This window comes from Nilaparvata lugens, chromosome 5, assembly GCF_014356525.2.
Source record: "Nilaparvata lugens isolate BPH chromosome 5, ASM1435652v1, whole genome shotgun sequence".
Classification (NCBI taxonomy): Eukaryota; Metazoa; Arthropoda; class Insecta; order Hemiptera; family Delphacidae; genus Nilaparvata; species Nilaparvata lugens.
Window position 1 is genome coordinate 33672312 of NC_052508.1, and position 18347 is coordinate 33690658.

General features: G+C 33.9%; 1 protein-coding gene across 1 annotated transcript in view; it reads left to right on the forward strand.

Annotated features, from left to right (window-relative positions):
- The window catches only part of LOC111052367 (intraflagellar transport protein 172 homolog), an 89065-nt gene that overhangs the window by 11300 nt on the left and 59418 nt on the right, over positions 1-18347 (forward strand). Inside the window, exons 6-13 of the mRNA XM_039429455.1 lie at positions 48-253; positions 3088-3255; positions 3921-4122; positions 4779-4953; positions 5298-5476; positions 6784-6927; positions 7859-8144; positions 18041-18187. Coding sequence (XP_039285389.1) covers positions 48-253; positions 3088-3255; positions 3921-4122; positions 4779-4953; positions 5298-5476; positions 6784-6927; positions 7859-8144; positions 18041-18187 — 1507 coding nt within the window. The remainder of the gene's footprint in view (positions 1-47; positions 254-3087; positions 3256-3920; positions 4123-4778; positions 4954-5297; positions 5477-6783; positions 6928-7858; positions 8145-18040; positions 18188-18347) is intronic.

The following is an 18347-nucleotide window of genomic DNA, read 5'->3' on the forward strand; positions in this document are numbered from 1 at the left end:
ATTCATTATCAGTAAAAATAATGATCCGATGAAATTGAATTTTGCAGGGAAGATTGTTGGTCCATCCAGTGCCACCCTATGCTTTGGCCTGGCCAATAGGATTTGTCGTAGCTGCGGGTTGTGACAGGAAAGTGACGATCTATGATCGAGATGGCAGACAAAGTAAACAGTTCGACTACCCAAACGAGAAAGAATTCGAGACAGCCTGCTGCAGTCCCAGTGGCCAAGCAGTAGCTGTGGCCAGCTATGATCGGTCAGTTTTCTAACAAAGCTCATCATTACATGTTCATCTATAATCTTTGAAGACAAAATACATTAGAGATAGATCTATCAAGTAGAGTTGACAGGTCCAATTCCAAAGCACACAATAGTCCACTATCACTTCTGTTTTGAAGACTAAAAATGGAAAAGTTTGATGTAGAATATCAAAAATATAAATGGAGGGTGGTCACCCAACGCTATTTTTCCTCAAATTCGCTCCCATCATCTTATTATTATGTAAAAGAATACGGTACTGTATCCTTAAACTTCAAGTCCTCCTACTTCTAGGTCCTAGGGCCCCAGGTCCCAGGGACCCAGGCAATTTTTATTTTAATTATAATTCTGCTACCGTTCGCGTTACTGTCTATTGTAACCAATGTAAATTCATGTCAGTAGATACTTCACCTTGGTGAATGGTGTTGTTTTCTTGAAATGATACTTTTGGGTGCCCAGGGCCCGAGGGTCACGACAAACGTTACTTTTTCATTTCTTCCAAATGTACATTTTTACTTTCCTTGCCCTATTACCATAGGTAAGGAAAGTATTGCTTTCCGAAAAAAATAAGGTAGCCTACCCCAATTTGTGAATTTCTATACGTTTCAAGGTCCCCTGAGTCCAAAAAAGTGGTTTTTTTTGTGTGTGTGTGTGTGTGAGTGTGTAAATTCATACCTTAAATAGTCATTGATAAGCTCTATCAACTGCCACAAGTCCCATATCTGTAAAAATTTCAGGAGCTCCGCCCCATCTATGCAAAGTTTGATTCTAGATTTCAAATTATCAGGTCTCAGATAGAATTTAAACGAAAAATTCTGAGTGGAAAAGATTGAGCATGAAAATCTCTTCAATTATAGTCTTGTAACATTTTCACCTAAAATTGAAAATAAGCTTGAAATTTGAGAAAATGTGATTATTCAAATGCAAACTGTTGGCAACTGTTGATTCTATAAAATCATTCACTATGAAGAGATAGCAGATCTCGTGTGTATCCAGAGTTGTTGTCCTGCCCCCAGATCTTTGAGATGTGCGTGAACACTAGCGTCAGGTGATCAATTTTCATAACGGCAAGGAAAGTTGTGTGAGTGCGCCACACCAGATTTTTATGCAATAGTGATTGGATTCAAGCCGTCAATATGTACGTTTTGAACAGAGGCTTCGAAGAATGTACAAATTGACTTCTAGATCTCGATTCATTAGTCATTTGTCATTAGTGATTCTGAAGGTAAATTCATTGTGCAAGATAAGAATACTGACCCTGAGTTGGATGATAGTGAAATCAATGAACTTGATGTGATCCAAGAAACACTAAACCTCACCTTAAAGTTAACCATATATCACCTTATATACACGTTATACACCTTATTTTTCACGTTTTTAGTAGTGTTCATGTAGGTTTTATTATTTATAATAGTATTCATCACTATAATTTCATAAGTTTTGCAAAGATTGTACAACATGAACTTGAGGGTAGGGTAAAAAATACCCTAAGAGTGAACTATGACCTTCCAATTTTTTCCTATCTTATTTCTAGTAGTGTTGCATGTAAGATCTATCATAGTATTCATAACTATAATTTTTTGTTCACTTTATATAATAAATAAAAATACTTATATATGATATGATAGGCTACCTCTATCAAAAATGGCGGCTGATTCTAGTTCAGGTATCCCGTTCAATTCGATCCAATCCCGGACGACTCCCAAAATGTAGGATATTATTCTTTAATTAATATCCTAATACAAATTGATAAAACTTTTATTAATTCCACACATTCACATTTGACATTTTCTTAATCTATTCATTGAGCTTTCCTCCTAAAAACTAACTTGTTCATCTATTTTATTTACGATGTTGTTTTTTGAATTAATTACATGACTACTTTCATAACATGATACGTCAAAATAGAATTACCATCGCAAAAATCTCATATCCTATATTCTGAAGGCCTTTCTAAAACAAGAAACATAGAGCATTCATAGAACATTTTTATTGATGCCATCTTTCTTGTTTTAAAAAGGCTTTTAAAAGTATATACCATACAATAGGTGTTTACATTTTAAATATTCTAGTTACAACCCCTAAGTCACCCCTTTATGAGGGGTTGAAATTCAGTTGTACGTCAAAAGGTAGAGTATTTGACCAATAACTTGGAAAGTTACAGTATTATATCTACAACAGTCTCCAATTTATTGAAGGGCTCTCATACATATGACTCACTCTGTATATTGAAATATTCAATATGGAATAAGTGGATCCCCAGAACCCAAGGTCATGACTAACGTCAGAAAAAATACGGTCACGACTGGAAGGTTAAAATTGTTTGATTGCGCATATATATTTTTCCGTAATATGATGTATCCATCAATAATAATAGATGAATGACTACGTATATTGATTGACACATTTACCTGTCATTCAGAAAAGTAACTGATCAATGAGGACATGAATTCTAGGATTATTTTTCCAGTAGATACAGTATTCAATAAACGTATCACCATTCATTATTAGAATAACAAGGGAAGGGATTGACATTACTATATGATTAATTTGATTCATACAAACATTTTGATTCGAACAGTATAGTATAAATTGGAAATGATACAGTTTTTGACATGGGCTTGTTGTGCCTTTCCTCTTGTCAAGTATTTGTACACAATGTGATAGATATAACGCAAGTGATAATGCACTTTAATGTGATAAATAATTATGATTCAATCAGACAGTCTTATTTGAAGCAAATGAGTTTCTACATCTTACGTATAAACGTCTAAAATATATTGTGGGGTTTCACCTGATAATTTTAATATCGTGCTTATTCTTCCATTCCAGAATACGTGTCTATGCGTGGAGTCCTCGGAAGTGTTGTTGGGAGGAGGAGCCGGCCAAAGAGATTGCAGACATGTACAGCATCGGCGCTTTGTCCTGGAAGCGGGACGGCTCTAGGATCGCAGGTGGCGGTCTGTGTGGATCTGTTGAGCTTTTCGAGTCTGTTCTCAAGTAGGCTTCTGTCAGGTTCAATTACATTCAATCTATTTCATCATTTTTTACTGAGGAAGACCATAGAGAAGAGATAGCATAATACTCATCTTATCTTATGCTTTATTTTCCCTATGGTCGCACATACTATGAATTGTATTGTTTGTTCAATATTTTGGAGCGTTTTGAATCTGTTCTCAAATATGTCGGTTAAATTTTGAAGCCATATTGAAATAAAATTTGTTATTTATTTCGCTGAGTTACAGTTTCCATTACCTTACTCTTTCCAATAGTTTGTTGTAATTCAAACAGAATCTGCAGTTATTCGAGTTATTTTATATAATGAATATTTTGATCTATAGAGAGCTTCACCTTAATTTCTCCTTATTTCCATGAGTGTTTATCATAGACTGAAAACTAAAATAATAATTGTTGAGTCGGTTGTTGAATGTTTCTTCGGCCTTAGAATTTTTTATGACTAATCGAATAGTCTTTTCTATCAATTGAATCATCCATTGAATGTCTTTCTACCGTCATTTCCAATAAGAAAACTTTATTTAACCAAAGTCCTAGAAAATATCTTTTAATTTAATTACAAAACTATTTCTCACTATAACCCCTTTTTTGTATAAAATTGTGAAAATAATGACTGATGCGTTTCAATGGTCGAATACATTTTGTTGCAGGCGAACAGTTTGGAAGAATAAATTCGAAATGACTTATGTGGGTCCAAGTCAAGTATTAGTGAAGCCAATGAATAGTGATGCTCGAGGAGTGATTCTCAAGTCCCAATATGGACATGAGATTGATGACGTACGTATTATGGGTGCAGACAGGTATCTACTGGCCAGGACTCCTGACACTCTCTTATTAGGTTTGTATTTATTTATTTATTTATTCACTAAACTCATTTATTCATCCTTTTAATAGGACAACGTAGTATGCATGAGTTTCCTCTTCTTTCAGCTCGATCGTTTGATTGGTCCATTGCTACTCTCTTCCATTGTACATAGCTCATAGCATCCAGATCCTTCGTCATTTGTCTCAGATACTGTAGGCGGGTTCTCCCACGACCTCTTTGTCCATCAACTGTATCTTCCAGAATACTTGACGTGAATGCGTCGTGTCTTATTATGTGCGTCCAATCCAAGAATGTTGTCTGTCCCTGAGAAAATTCAGAAGAGATCTCTTCTCCACCGCCTTCATGAGTTTTAAAAATTCTGAATTTTATATTAATGTCAATAAATGATAATTATTGTTGAAATGATCATATTCAAAAGAAAGAGCACACTCCTGTTTGAACCAATTTTCTTGGTAAAAACTTTGATTTCAAACCATAGATAAGAGAAATTTAGTAAGTTTATGTTCAAATGCTGACCCAATCTACAGTCTTTGTACAAAGTAATATAGTAACTGTAACCCAATCTATTCCGGAGTTATCCACAATATGCTTTTTTTTGATAAAAATGTATTTGACAATATTCTTCAACGCATTTGAAAATTAAAATAATATTGTTTTCATGTGGTTTGTCTTTTGTCTTCAGATTATATTTTTTTGTTTATCTAATGATGTGATAGAATTTTGTTTTAAATTCTACAGGACAGAATTTATGAATCCGCATTTGATAAGTGTTCGTTTGAATGAGAGAAGACAACTCAATTCACCTGAGGATAACAAAAAACTGGCCTATCTTCTTGATATGAAAACCATCAGCATAGGCAAGTTGAGATAGTATTATTATCATTGGTTTTTAAATGGGCATTTACTGATATTGCTAACAATTTATGATAAAATTCTTCTTCAAACATGGCATCAACGATATATTTTTCTTCTTGATAAGTTTTCCAACTAATATATTTTGAAAATTTTGTGTTGAGGGCAAAAGCTGTTGGGAGAAGCCATAAATCATTTCAGTGTACCAAATTATTTAACAAGGTGCTCGACAGATCCTTTGTGTGATCAATTTAAAAAAATGTAGTTGGTTTAAATAAATTTATTGAAATTTGTGTCTATCTTCAGGAAAATAAATTTAAATTTTTTAATCGAATAATTTTGTTTGCAGTCGATCTTATTTACGGAATGACAATCCTGCAAATATCACATGATTCGAAGATAGATTGGCTGGAGCTGAACGAAACTGGACACAAATTGCTGTTTAGGGATAAGAAAATGCGACTTACACTTCTGGATACACGTTCAGCGGAAAGACATTCCATTCTCAGCTACTGCACATTCGTTCAGGTGAAAATACATTTAGTTTTCATCAATCTGAAAACTGTATTGGATAGTTATAACATCTATTAATTTATTATACTGGATGAGGATATCAAAATTAAATCCTATTATAAAACCCTCATGAATCACTTTCAAAAGTATAATAATTGTATCACATTAGAAAAAGAATTGAATATATTGATAAAGAAGTCATTTGAGAAAACGGGAGAAAATACTCATTTTAATAGTATTTTAAATTATATAATGATTATTGAACTTGATAATCGATATTACTCTATAAGTGAATGCTTTTTATATTTTCTAGTAGGCTATTATAACAATAGTCCAGTCAAATGGTCGTTTTTCAGGAAACAGCACCGAAAGAATTTTTCTTGGTGGTTCTATATGTATTTTGGGGCGCTGAATCCGAATCTGAAATTTACTGACTCGCCAGAGGGCGGCTTCACCCCCAAAACCCGCAAAATTTCGTACTTTTTTCAATTATCCCATTTAATCTCAAAAACTTCGAGTTTTTGGAGAAAATCATTCTCTACAAAATTAAAGATGGTAAAATTTCTAATGAATTGAGTGATCGCTCAGGACTCTACCATTTTTGGTTCTGGAGCTACGAATTTTCTAAAATATGTATTCTTTAGGGGGTTATCAAAATTATGCAAACCCACCACTTCTACCCTATACAACTTGGATATTTTCCTAGTAATGATAAAAACCACACATATCGTGAAAGAACAATTAATTCTGAAAAGGATTCCTTAGGAATTTTCGAAGGAAGGGAATTTAGGAAGGAACATATATCCTAAAATAGAAAATCATGTCCTACAGCCAAAATAGAAATACAAAATACGATTTTCTATTTTTGGGTGTATTTCCCTCCCTTCTTTACTAAATTCGAAAATTCCGTAAAGTTTTTTATCATTACTAGAAAAATATCCAAGTTGTATAGGGTAGAAGTGGTGGGTTTGCATAATTTTGAAAACCCCGTAAAGAATACATATTTTTTGAAAATTCGTAGCTCCGGAACCAAAAATGTTAAGAGTCCTGCACGACCACTCAATTCATTGGACATTTTATTATCTTTAATTTTGTATGGAATGCATTTTTCGAAAAACTTGAGCTTTCGAGATTGAATGAAACATTTTTAAAAAGTCCGAAATTTTGCGGGTTTTGGGGATGAGGCCGCCCTCTGGCGTGTCAGCAAATTTCAGATTCGAATTCAGCGCCCCAAAATACTCATAGAACCGTCGAGAAAAATTCTTTCGGGGCTGTTTCCTGAAAAACGACCATTTGACTGGACTAGAATGATAATGTTTTAGTGGGTGACAGGCAGTGATGTGGTAGTGGCGCAGTCGAGGAACAATGCATGTGTTTGGTACAACATCGACAATCCTGATAGAATCACATCTTTCACTATAAAAGGCGAAATTTTCGATGTTGTCAGAAATGAGGGAAAAACTGAGGTATGTTGAAATTCCTGATGCTTTATTTTTCAACTTGAAAATTCTGATCTTGATATAGCTCACTCTTTTACTACTCAATACTTCAATAATAGTGATCTATGGAATTCTCAACTGCAATATTTGTGTAGATCTAGTATCAATTATAAAATATCCTTTGAATCCGAGTTAACAATATTGTTAATTTCGCATAGCATGAAGGATTGCTAAAATGTTAGATTAGAATATAACTAACTTCATCTAATTGAATGTCAATCATTTTAGTGTGAAAATAATTTACTTTTCAATGTGATAACATTAAATGTTATCAAATTTTATAAAATATGAAATATCAACAAAACAATGTTCTCATTAAAACAATATTAGTGAAACAATTCGATACCGACTGACTGAAATTTATTCAGTAAATAAAAAATGTAGTAATCATCATAGTAGTCGTTTACATGTCAAGTAAAGAGTGTTAGGAGTAATCATCATGTTGTAAATAATTTACATGTAGGACAAGTAAGAAATAAGAAAGTAGAAATACTTTTTTAGCAAAAATTGAATGTTCCAGGCACTTACAAATCATACTAATAAACTATTAACACAATTTGAAATGGTCAATATATTCCGGTACCGTATCTTTTTTCGAGCGCCGAATTCATATATTTTATGGCTTGATACGTGGGTTATTTCAAACAGTATAATTTTGTCTTTTTTTAAATCGCAGACCCGTTCAGTGCTTGGATAGAGTCAAGTGGAGTAGACAGTCTCAAGCTCTTTGGAATGTCATTTGATAGCATATTTTCATAAGCTCTTGGCCAGTACATAAGTAATTTCAAATGTGGAAATCAAATAATTTTTACTCAATTTAATAGTAAAGCAAAATCTAAATGCAATGACTAGATTTCACAAAAGTCTTCGAATAAATAGAATGACGCTGCGTTTTCAGATCTTGACGCAGGACGGAACACATCAGATGGGCTACGAGCTGGACGAAGGTCTGGTTGAATTCGGCACGGCCGTGCATGACAGTGACTTTGGCCGGGCCGTGCTGTTCCTGGAAAGTGTGTCCCGGCCGGAGGCGGAGGGCATGTGGCAGAACCTTGCCGAAATAGCGCTGCAGCTGCACAACTTGACGGTTGCCGAGAGATGCTATGCTGCTTTGGGCGACATTTCTCGAACTTATTACCTGCGTGAAACCTTGAAAATAGCTCAGGATTTTGCCAAGCAGAATGGTATGACAAATCAGATTAAACTAGCGTGAATATATTGAATTTTGTTGAGTTGATTCTTGTAAAAATAACGTTCACTGATAATACTTGAATTTAAATGTTTTTTATATAGTCAAGCAGCGTCTTCAAGGTTTGCTCAAGGTAGCTTCTTTGATTCAATAAACGTTTTTTTCTATTCTATTATAATAATTTTCAAAATCTTGATGCATTATGCAATGTAGGTAAAAATAAATAAGCAAATAAATATTACCATCAGATCCTTCTTTCTATGTCGGTTGTATGCCACTGAAATGTAACATCAATAATTAAAATATTAAAAATATACCAATGAAACAGAACAAAGATTCAATTATCCTCTAAAGAACTTTTCAAATACTGTGATATGTTATCTTATTGCTCCTATTTTGAATTTCAAAATTATTTTATAAAAGTTTCTACAATCCATTTTTGTTTCGTAATAATTAATAAGTGTAGATATCAAACTTTACTTACTTGCATACGAAGCGCTACAGTCCTGCGTGGACCTTGGCCTCAAGAATTCACCTCCATTCACAATAAGCTTTTCTGGCAGGGAGACGTTAATAGCTCCTCGCCCAACCCCCAACCTGGACGGCCAGGTAATTTTTTTCGGGTTTTCTTGCCTAGCCTTTGGTAAGCTAATACCAAACTACAAGGCAGCAGTCAATTTTCTGTTGGAGTTTTCTTCCCTTAGCCTTTGAAGGTCAACTGAGCTCCGTCTGTAAGGCAGCAGTTTTGTTGCTGGTTTTGGTCCACCCCGGTTCTTTGATTTCCCCGGTACCCCCCCATATCTAGGAGGCATTCCCCTATACGCCACCTGGGGAGGCGCCCGATAGGAGACCAGCAACTCCCACGGGGTTAAATCATTGTACTATACATACAAAACCAAGACTAGAATTGATTCTGAAAATAAGCTAATATATATATATTACTTCCTGGACTTCCTGTTTGATTGACAAAGGGGGCCCAGCTCCCGAAAATTCTCGTTTAAATGTAAGTTTTTAAGTATTTTTAATCTATCCGTGTCATGTGTATCCTGTTTATATTTATATTATAAAACTTTAAAGTGTTTTCTGTTAAGTGCTATATATATATATATATATATATATATTATATATATATATATATATATAATATAAATTGAAATTGGAGACACAAGATATAAATAGATTGAAAACACTTAAAAACTTACATTAGAAATGGGGGGAAATTTTCGGAGACTGAGTCTCCTTCCTCAACCGAGAAGACTGCAGTTTTTGAAAAGAGGAGATTTAAAATTAGAAATAAAAAAAGAATTCGACTAAAATTGGAGAAAGGAATTGTAGGAATTGAAGGAATTATATATATATATATATAAGCTAAATAATGCGTTCCGTAAGATTGCTTTTTAAAAAGAAATCTTTATTTTTTACAAAACACAAAATTTGGAATAAAACAATTTAAACAAGTGAATTTTGATAAAGTGAGTACCTCCCGCTTCGATGTTGTAAGCAGGACTGACGCTCGATGCGTGAGAAAGCTGGCTCCAACAGTTCCAGGAGAGTTCCAAGAAGTTGTATAGAAACTGCTGACTGCTGTAGGTTCTCACAATGTAACTCCTCCCTCCCTAAAGAGAACTTCGGGGGTTGGTAGCGAAGTTCTTGAAGAAGGTTGCTGTCCTCTTTTGGAGATCCTTTTGTACACGGTGAAAATCACGCAAAGAACAATCACAATGTACAAAATGGTTGTGAAAACATTGATGTCGGTGGTTAAATATGGTTTTCGGATAACTGGAGACACTTGAATGTTTTTAAATTGATTAAAGTTGTCTAAATTTCTCAAATGAATTTGGAAGTCTGGAATTTGATGATCTTGAAGTTCTAATTGGATGTTTTCTAGAAATTTTGGATGTCCACTCGTTTGGGAGGAGTGGAACAGAGGTTTTCCTCGATAGTAAATTTTTCCTTCGGCTGTATTGATGAAATAAATTCCTTGAAGTGTTGTCACAGTAGTTTCGGTTTTCGTTTCTATGTGGAAGGTCTCCAATTTTGGCAAGGCTGCCAAATATTGTTGTATTTCGGGAATCCATTTGATGAGGTTCTCTTCAATTTGGACGGCGGTGAATTTACAGTTGTCAGTGGAACCAGTAGATATGATAGCCGCTTCACATTGCAGTTGTTGATGGGAGATGGCTTCGGATGAGCACAGATAGCATTCGTTATCTCCTATCAATCTACATTCTTTATACAATCCTTCAATTTTTAATGTATTAGAATTATCAGAAGATTTCAATAGGTATTTGTTTTGTGGAAGTATTGTTACAAAATTTGATTCTACTTTACTTGGTATTGGTAATAATTCAAAAAGATCAAAAGTTACTTTTTCTACAATCGGAAATTCGAGAAAATAAATGATTTCGTTCTTAATTAGCTTACAATCTACATTAATCAATTTTTCTATTTCTAGCATCTTATTATACTTAATTTCTAATGGGAATTTCTTGTCATAGAATTTTGAAATTTTCACAAGTTCATTGAACAATTCTTTAGTAGACATTATACTAGGGTGCAGAACGCCTACTTTACAAGATGCAATACAATTTTCAATGTCATGAACTACGTCTAATAAAATATTATAAGCTATAAGTAATTGATTCAAAATATCTTTAATTTTTTCTAATTCTATGAAATCATTTAAATCATCATTAATTATAAAAATTTCTCTTTCAATTCATTGAAGTTTTGGTTCACAAGTTTAATTGTTTCGTTGAATTCTACAATAATGTTTTGACTGATTGAATAATGGTTTGAAATTGATTGGCTAAATTATCTTGATTATTATACAGTTCGAGAATCAACTTATCGTATTTTTGTTCGTCATAAGCGTCCAAATTACCAGTGATAAATTTTAAAACAGATCCAAGACTATTTATTAAACCTCTTTTATTGCGTTTGACGTTTTCATTGTAAAACAAAATCATTTCCAATTTTTCTTCAATAACAGACTTTGTATGGTTGATGAATTTCAAATAGTTGATTGCATCTCTTAATTTACTACTGTTTTCTGTAACGAAATCGGTTTTTGAACTTATACTAATATTTTTCCAAAAATAGTGAGATACCTTATCATAGTAATTATTCAAATTTTCAATTTCTGAATACATTGATTTCAGATCATAATTATGTACAAAAACGTGCGAGTTATATACAAGTTTGGCTTTGCCAAGGTTAATTGGTACAAGTCCAGAATTAATAGTAACATTCTTAATGTCTATTGCTGTTCCTGATCTTGCTGCGTACAGGATGAAGAGGGACCTGGAAAAGGATTGTCATTGTCAATAGTCAGTTGAGTCACTGTCTTAGGTTTTCCAATGTCATTAGTTTTGATGATTTTTCTAGGTCTTTTAATTTTGGAAAGGTGTATTTTAGACTAGCCGTCAGGCTCGCTTCGCTCGCCGTATCCGTCTAGCCAGGGGGCTCCGCCCCCTGGACCCCCGACTGGATCGTCCAAGGATGAGATCAGCAGGCTCGCTTCGCTCGCCTGCATTTTTCATTTGAGCATTTTTATCATATGTTAGGACAATCCAGTCGGGGGTCCAGACTAAACGTCTGGCTAAACGGATACGGCGAGCGAAGCGAGCCTGACAGCTAGAAATATAATATTCCCAGGATTGAAGTAGCAGTGCCCAATCAATTTTTCCGCGATAAATGCATTTAAATCTTCAACTTGGTGCCAACCTAACAAAGTCAACTCAACTTAATGCCAACCTGACAAAATTATTAATTTAGTTGCCAGTTAACAACTGTTTCGAAGAGGTACTCTATCTAGATTATAGTTCTATAGTAACATATGATATGGAAATTTCAATTATAATTAAGAGATTGGGAGAAGAAGAATATACATGCTAAAAGACGAACTTTAAACCCTTAAAACAACCCTTGGAGTTAAAATATTGCCAAAAGATTTCTTAGTGCGCCTCTAAAGGGCCAACTGAACATACCTACCAAATTTGAACGTTTTTGGTCCGGTAGATTTTTAGTTATGCGAGTGAGTGAGTGAGTGAGTGAGTGAGTGAGTGAGTCAGTCAGTGAGTGAGTGCCATTTCGCTTTTATATATATAGATTTTGTGTTATATGGTGTCTCGGTACGATTTTAGGGTCTGTTTTAAGGTCTCTGTTCACAGATTCGATTTTCTCTTTGTTATATTTGTTTTTTGTCTTACTCTGTTTCTGCATATTTTTAATGTAGATATCGGATGGAATTTCAGGCAATGGTTCTCTATTCTCGTTCACTTTCTCGATAACCTTTTCTTTAATTGCATGATTCGTTTCTCTAATGTGCTCATAGAGCTTTTTGGTTTTTTCTCTGTGTTGATTGACATAGTCGTTCATCATCTGTTTGCCAATGCCAATGTCAAATAAAGCATTTGCGTTTATGTGTCCGTTCAGAATTTCAAATGGAGTTAGTTTTGTTACAGAGTGAATACTATTATTGTACGCTAAAATTGCATGTTTCACTTTTCTCTCGATAGAATCGTCTTTGAATTGAGTTTGATTATTAAGGAGTCTAATATGCTCGACAAGGGTTGAATGCAATCTTTCACACATGCCGTTTGACTGGGGATGCTGTGTGCTGATAAAGTGAATCTTTATCTTATGAAGTGCCATCAATTCTTTCACCACATTATTAGTGAACTCTGTGCCATTATCTGAAACTATACTTTCTGGAACACCGTGATGACTGAAGAAATCCAGTAGTTTATCAACTATTTCAATTCCTTGTGCACTAGTAAGTGGATAGGCTTGTGCATAACGTGAAAAACTATCTATTATCGTCAAAAATTTCCTTTTGTCAAAAGTAATGCTATCGATATGAATAGTTTGAAGTGGTTTTGAAGCAGTGGGGATAAGATTCATTTCCAAGTTCAAGGGTACTTTTTCGTATTTTGTTTTTAAGCAAATGTCGCATCTATTGATGAAATTTTGAATTCTGTTTCGAGTATTTGGCCAGTAGTACTTTCTTTTAATTTGCTCATAAGTTTCTTGAATTCCACGATGATTATTTTTTCCGACATGATAGTTATCGATTATCTCTTTTATCTCTTCCTCGTTTGTGACATCAATCAGTTTTTTCGTACAACGTACTAGTTTGAGTTGTGTATTTTTAAAATAAGTTGCAATTATTACAGTGAATCTTTCGTAGAAATCATTTTCAAAGTATAGACAATATTTTACATTTGGAACTAGATATTCTTTTACAAATTCTACTACATCTTTCTCAAAATTATTCTCGGAAATTTCTACAATAATTCGGCACTTGTTTTCAAATAGTTTTTGTATTTTCACTTTTCGTGGATTGTATTTCACTAGATTTAGTAATATTTGATTTTTAGCAAAGTTTACTGGTTCGTCAAGAGTTTGAATTCCAATCATTTCATTACCGTGATAGTCTGAATGCACTGTTTGATCGTCAGAGTCATGTTGTTCTTCTCGAATGTCACGTACATCATTGTCGTCTACATTTCCTATCATAGATTGATCGTCAAGTTCAGAAAAATGCATTTCAATAGCTTCGTTTATTATCTTATCTACTTCTTCACCTGTGTTTTGTCTTGAAGGACCTGGAATAACCTCATTTTTATTCAATTGGATCCTAGATAGAGCATCAGCGTTTTGATTCAAAATTCCTTTTTTATAACAAATCTCGTAATCGTATTCTTCTAGTTTCAATCTCCAGCGGAGAAGTTTGGAATTTGGTTCTTTTATTGAGAATAGCCACTGCAATGGTTTGTGATCAGTATAAATTTTGAATTTTTGGCCGTACAAGTAAGGACGAAAGTATTTGGTTGCCCAAACTATCGCTAATAATTCTTTTTCTATTGCCGAATATCTGGTTTCGCTTTCGTTCAGGGTTCTACTAGCATAAGCTATAGGTAAATCAGCACCATTTTTCTTCTGACTCAGGATAGCTCCTACTGATACGTTACTAGCGTCTGTTGTTAATGAAAATTCGGATGAAAAATCAGGATATTGTAAAATTGGGTCATTACACAAAAGGGTTTTGCAATATTCAAAGCATTTCACATAATCTTCATCTTCAACATTAATTTTAGTTCCTTTCTTTAGGCGTTTTGTTAGTGGTTTGGTTACATCTGCGAAATTTTTTATGAATCTTCTGTAATAGCCTAACAGTCCTAGAAATCCTTTGATTTCTTTAGTAGTTTTTGGGATAGGAAATTGTTGTATTGCTTTTATCTTTTCTGGGTTTGGTTTTACTCCTTCTGGTGTGACTAGGTGTCCTAGATAAGCTACTTCTTTTCTTAAAAACTCTGTTTTGTCTGGCTGAATTTTGAAGTTAGCATTTCGTAATCTATCAAATACTTCTCTCAATCTTTGGATGTGTTCTTGGAGACTGGTAGAATAGATTATTATATCATCTAAATAGACAAGACATTTTTCATTCTGAATACCTCTCAAGATATTGTTAAGTACTCTTTGAAATGTAGGTGGGCTGTTTTTTTATCCAAAAGGCATTCTTAGAAATTCATAGTGACCTGTATCTCTGGAAAAAAATGTTTTCTCAATACTATCGGGATGCATTTGAATCTGGTGGAAACCACTTGCCAAATCAAGAGTTGTAAAATATTGACATCGTCCTAATTTATCCAGGATTTCAGCAATATTTGGCAATGGGAATCTATCATCAATAGTTTTAGCATTTACTCCTCTAAAATCTATCACAATTCTGTATTTTTGTTTTCCGGATGCATCACGTTTTTTGGGTATAATCCAAATTGGTGAGTTCCACGCTGAATGACTGGGTCTAATAATTTTTTGATCTAGCATTTCTTGGATTTGTCTATCAACTTCTGTTTTGTAAACAACAGGATATCGATAATTTCTTGAATAAACTGGAATTTCATCGGTTGTTCTGATAACATGTTTGACCTGATTTGTGAATGTCAATTTATTTCCATCTACATGAAAAATGTCTGCATAGGTACTCTTTTATCAGTTCTAATATTGCTTCTTTTTCTTCGGAATTCATGTGTTCGGTTCTAATTGTTGAAAGATCTAATCTAGTTTGGTCAACTTCAAAATTATTCAAGTTATTACTGTTTGGAGATGAGGTGGATTTTGAATGAGGGACTAGTTCATAGTTTTCCAAATTTTCAACTTCAAAAGGTCGTGTGATTATCAATTTTTTATCTTCCGTAAATGAATTTGTAATTAGACAGATTGCTTTATTGTTTTCAACTTTTAGGATAGATTGTGGAATTTCTAGTCCAGAGAGATTTTGGTATTTGAGAAAGCATTCTCCGTTTGACACGTTTTATATCGGAATTGATATTGTTTTCTGACTACGTGCTTCAATCAAGTAAGTCCACAGTTGACGAGGTTTATTGACTTTAGAAGGTTCATTGTGTTGCAAAGTTGTATTGTAATACAGTATTGGTACTTGTTTGTTGTTTCCATAGTAAAGTTTGTTACTAATGTAATCCAATTTTACTCTCAATTGCTTTATAGCATCCATTCCTAACAAGAGATCGAAATCTCTATGAAAATCAAATACGAAAAAATCAAATTTTCTTCCTATAAATGGTATTTTAGCACTGAATTTTTCTTTTGATTTACCATGGGCTGTAGTAACTTCAAATGGTGTTGGTTTCAAGGAATCTTTAAAACCTTCATGTGCAATTACCTTTTTTATAAAGGATTGCGTACTTCCGGGATCAATAAGTACTCGAAAGTTCGTTTGTGGGTCTAGAAAGTAAGAGAGTTCGTTATCTTTTGTTTGCAAGTTCATAATTGAAAATTTGTTCGGAGGCTTGTTTCCCCTAAAAAATGATTTTGTTCTGTTTGGTCGGAAGTCATTTGACTATTGTAATCATCATTCGATTCCAAGTTTTCAAAATTGTTCGTGAGATTTCCAGTCATTTCGGGGTAATTGAACGGTTCATTTGAGAAATTGTTAGTCAAGAGTTCGTTTTCGTTAGTATTGAGTAATTCGTCATTGTTTGTAGTGAATTCGGTTGTCAGTTGATTGAATCTGGGGTTCTTTTTCGGGGGTTCAAGTTCAGTGTTTCTGGTTGAAATACTCATTGGAGTTGGTTGCGATTGCATTTGTGGTCTGTGTTGTTGACCGAAAAATTGCCTTTGAAACATTGGTCTCTGTTGGTTCATTGAACTGAAGTTGCGAAATTGTTGATTGTTATTTTGATGTGTAATCATTGGTCTTTGTTGTGATTGGTTTTGGAAGTTCGGATAGTCTTGTTTTGGGGAAAGTTTTGCATTGGTCTAGTCTGAGGAAAGTGTTGGATTTGTTTAGTCAGAGGAAGTTGTTGGAATGGTTGTGAGATTGGTCTCTTATTGAGATTGAAATTATAATTACTATTTCTGTTTTTGTACTGCATTTCGTTTGTGATCATACTCAAAGCTTCACTTAGACTTGAAGGGTTTTTTGTTCTCATCAGTGATCCTATAGGTTCATTCAGACCTCTCAAAAATACCCTAAGGGCAAGCTGCTTTGCGTATTCGCATAGGATAGTTGAGTTTGCTGCCATTTTCGTAAGGAAATATGCAAGTTGTAAGTTGAGAATCTTTTAAATTCTCTCGTGAAAATGAAAAGGGCTTTCGCTACTTTCTTGTTTCAATTCTGTCATTTCAATATTCAACGTGAAACAGTCACGTTTGTCAAGATAGCCGTCGAGAAGTACTCTTCTCACTTCAGGCCAAGCATAAGTGTTTCTACTGGTTACAAGTTCTAAAGCTCTACCTTTGAGTCTAGAAATAATAGTGGAAAATAGATATTCATTTTGAAAATCATCGGGATTCGATTGTACAAAAAACTTAGCAACTACTTTATCGCAAATCGATACAAATCTGTCTAATAATAATGGTTCTCCAGAGAATTCTGGTATCATATCCAGGAATTCTTTTCTTAAAACAGGGGTAGCAGCAGAGGGTGCTGTGTCTACTGATTGATTAGGCATTCTGAAATATTTAAATGTTTCGAGAATAACCAAACTAAAATATTACAATATTGAAACTTAAAATTAAGACTTACACTAAAACGAATGCTATGCTCATCTCTTCTGATGTCCTTTCAGCGTTGATGATGCACGTTCGATGAAGAAGATTTGGTAATGATGATATCGAAGTTTGATATCCACTGCACTCCACAATGTTGGTGTTTCGCAGCTTGATAATTCACCACACTTTTCAGATGTCGCGAACGCGAGGTCCTTATATTACAAACGATCGTTAACAGTTTAAAAACTGAAGATTATGTTCATTAATCCCGATCGTCCTACCGACTGCGCCAGCTAAATAATGCGTTCCGTAAGATTGCTTTTTAAGAAGGAATCTTTATTTTTTACAAAACACAAAATTTGGAATAAAACAATTTAAACAAGTGAATTTTGATAAAGTGAGTACCTCTCGCTTCGATGTTGTAAGCAGGACTGACGCTCGATGCGTGAGAAAGCTGGCTCCAACAGTTCCAGGAGAGTTCCAAGAAGTTGTATAGAAACTGCTGACTGCTGTAGGTTCTCACAATGTAACTTATATATATATATATATATATATATATATATATATATATATATATATATATATATATATTATATATATATATATATATATATAAGTTCTATATATATTGAACTTGATTTTCATTATTCCACAAACTATTAACTGTTATAAGGCATGCTGTCTCTCATTTTGTAAACTTGTATGAGAATACTTGAATTCAAATATTTTAACAAGTAGGTTGATTTAACACATAAAATATCTGGCTCTGGACATGAAACTAGTAGTCTATCATTCTTGTTTTTAGTCAAAAGTTTGTAAGTTTGTAAATTTATTATTCATTGAAGTGTTCTATAGAATCATATTTTGCAGGTGGAGATGGAATGGACTGTCCAGAAGTGTGGGCTCGAATGGCTATTCTGAACAAACAACTGAAAACAGCGGAAGCCATTTATTTGGAACAGAATGAGTTGGAAAAAGCACTGGATATGTATAAAAATCTGCATAAATGGGATGAAGGTTAGTTGAACATCCTGCAAATAGGAATTTTGTTTTCAGTCTCTACCCATGAACCCATGGATTGTTGATGAGAAAATATTAGTCAATGATTACGTCAAGAGTCAATCATTTTGCTCATCCCTCACAGAACACTTCATCAACAGCATTCTCATTCGAGAAT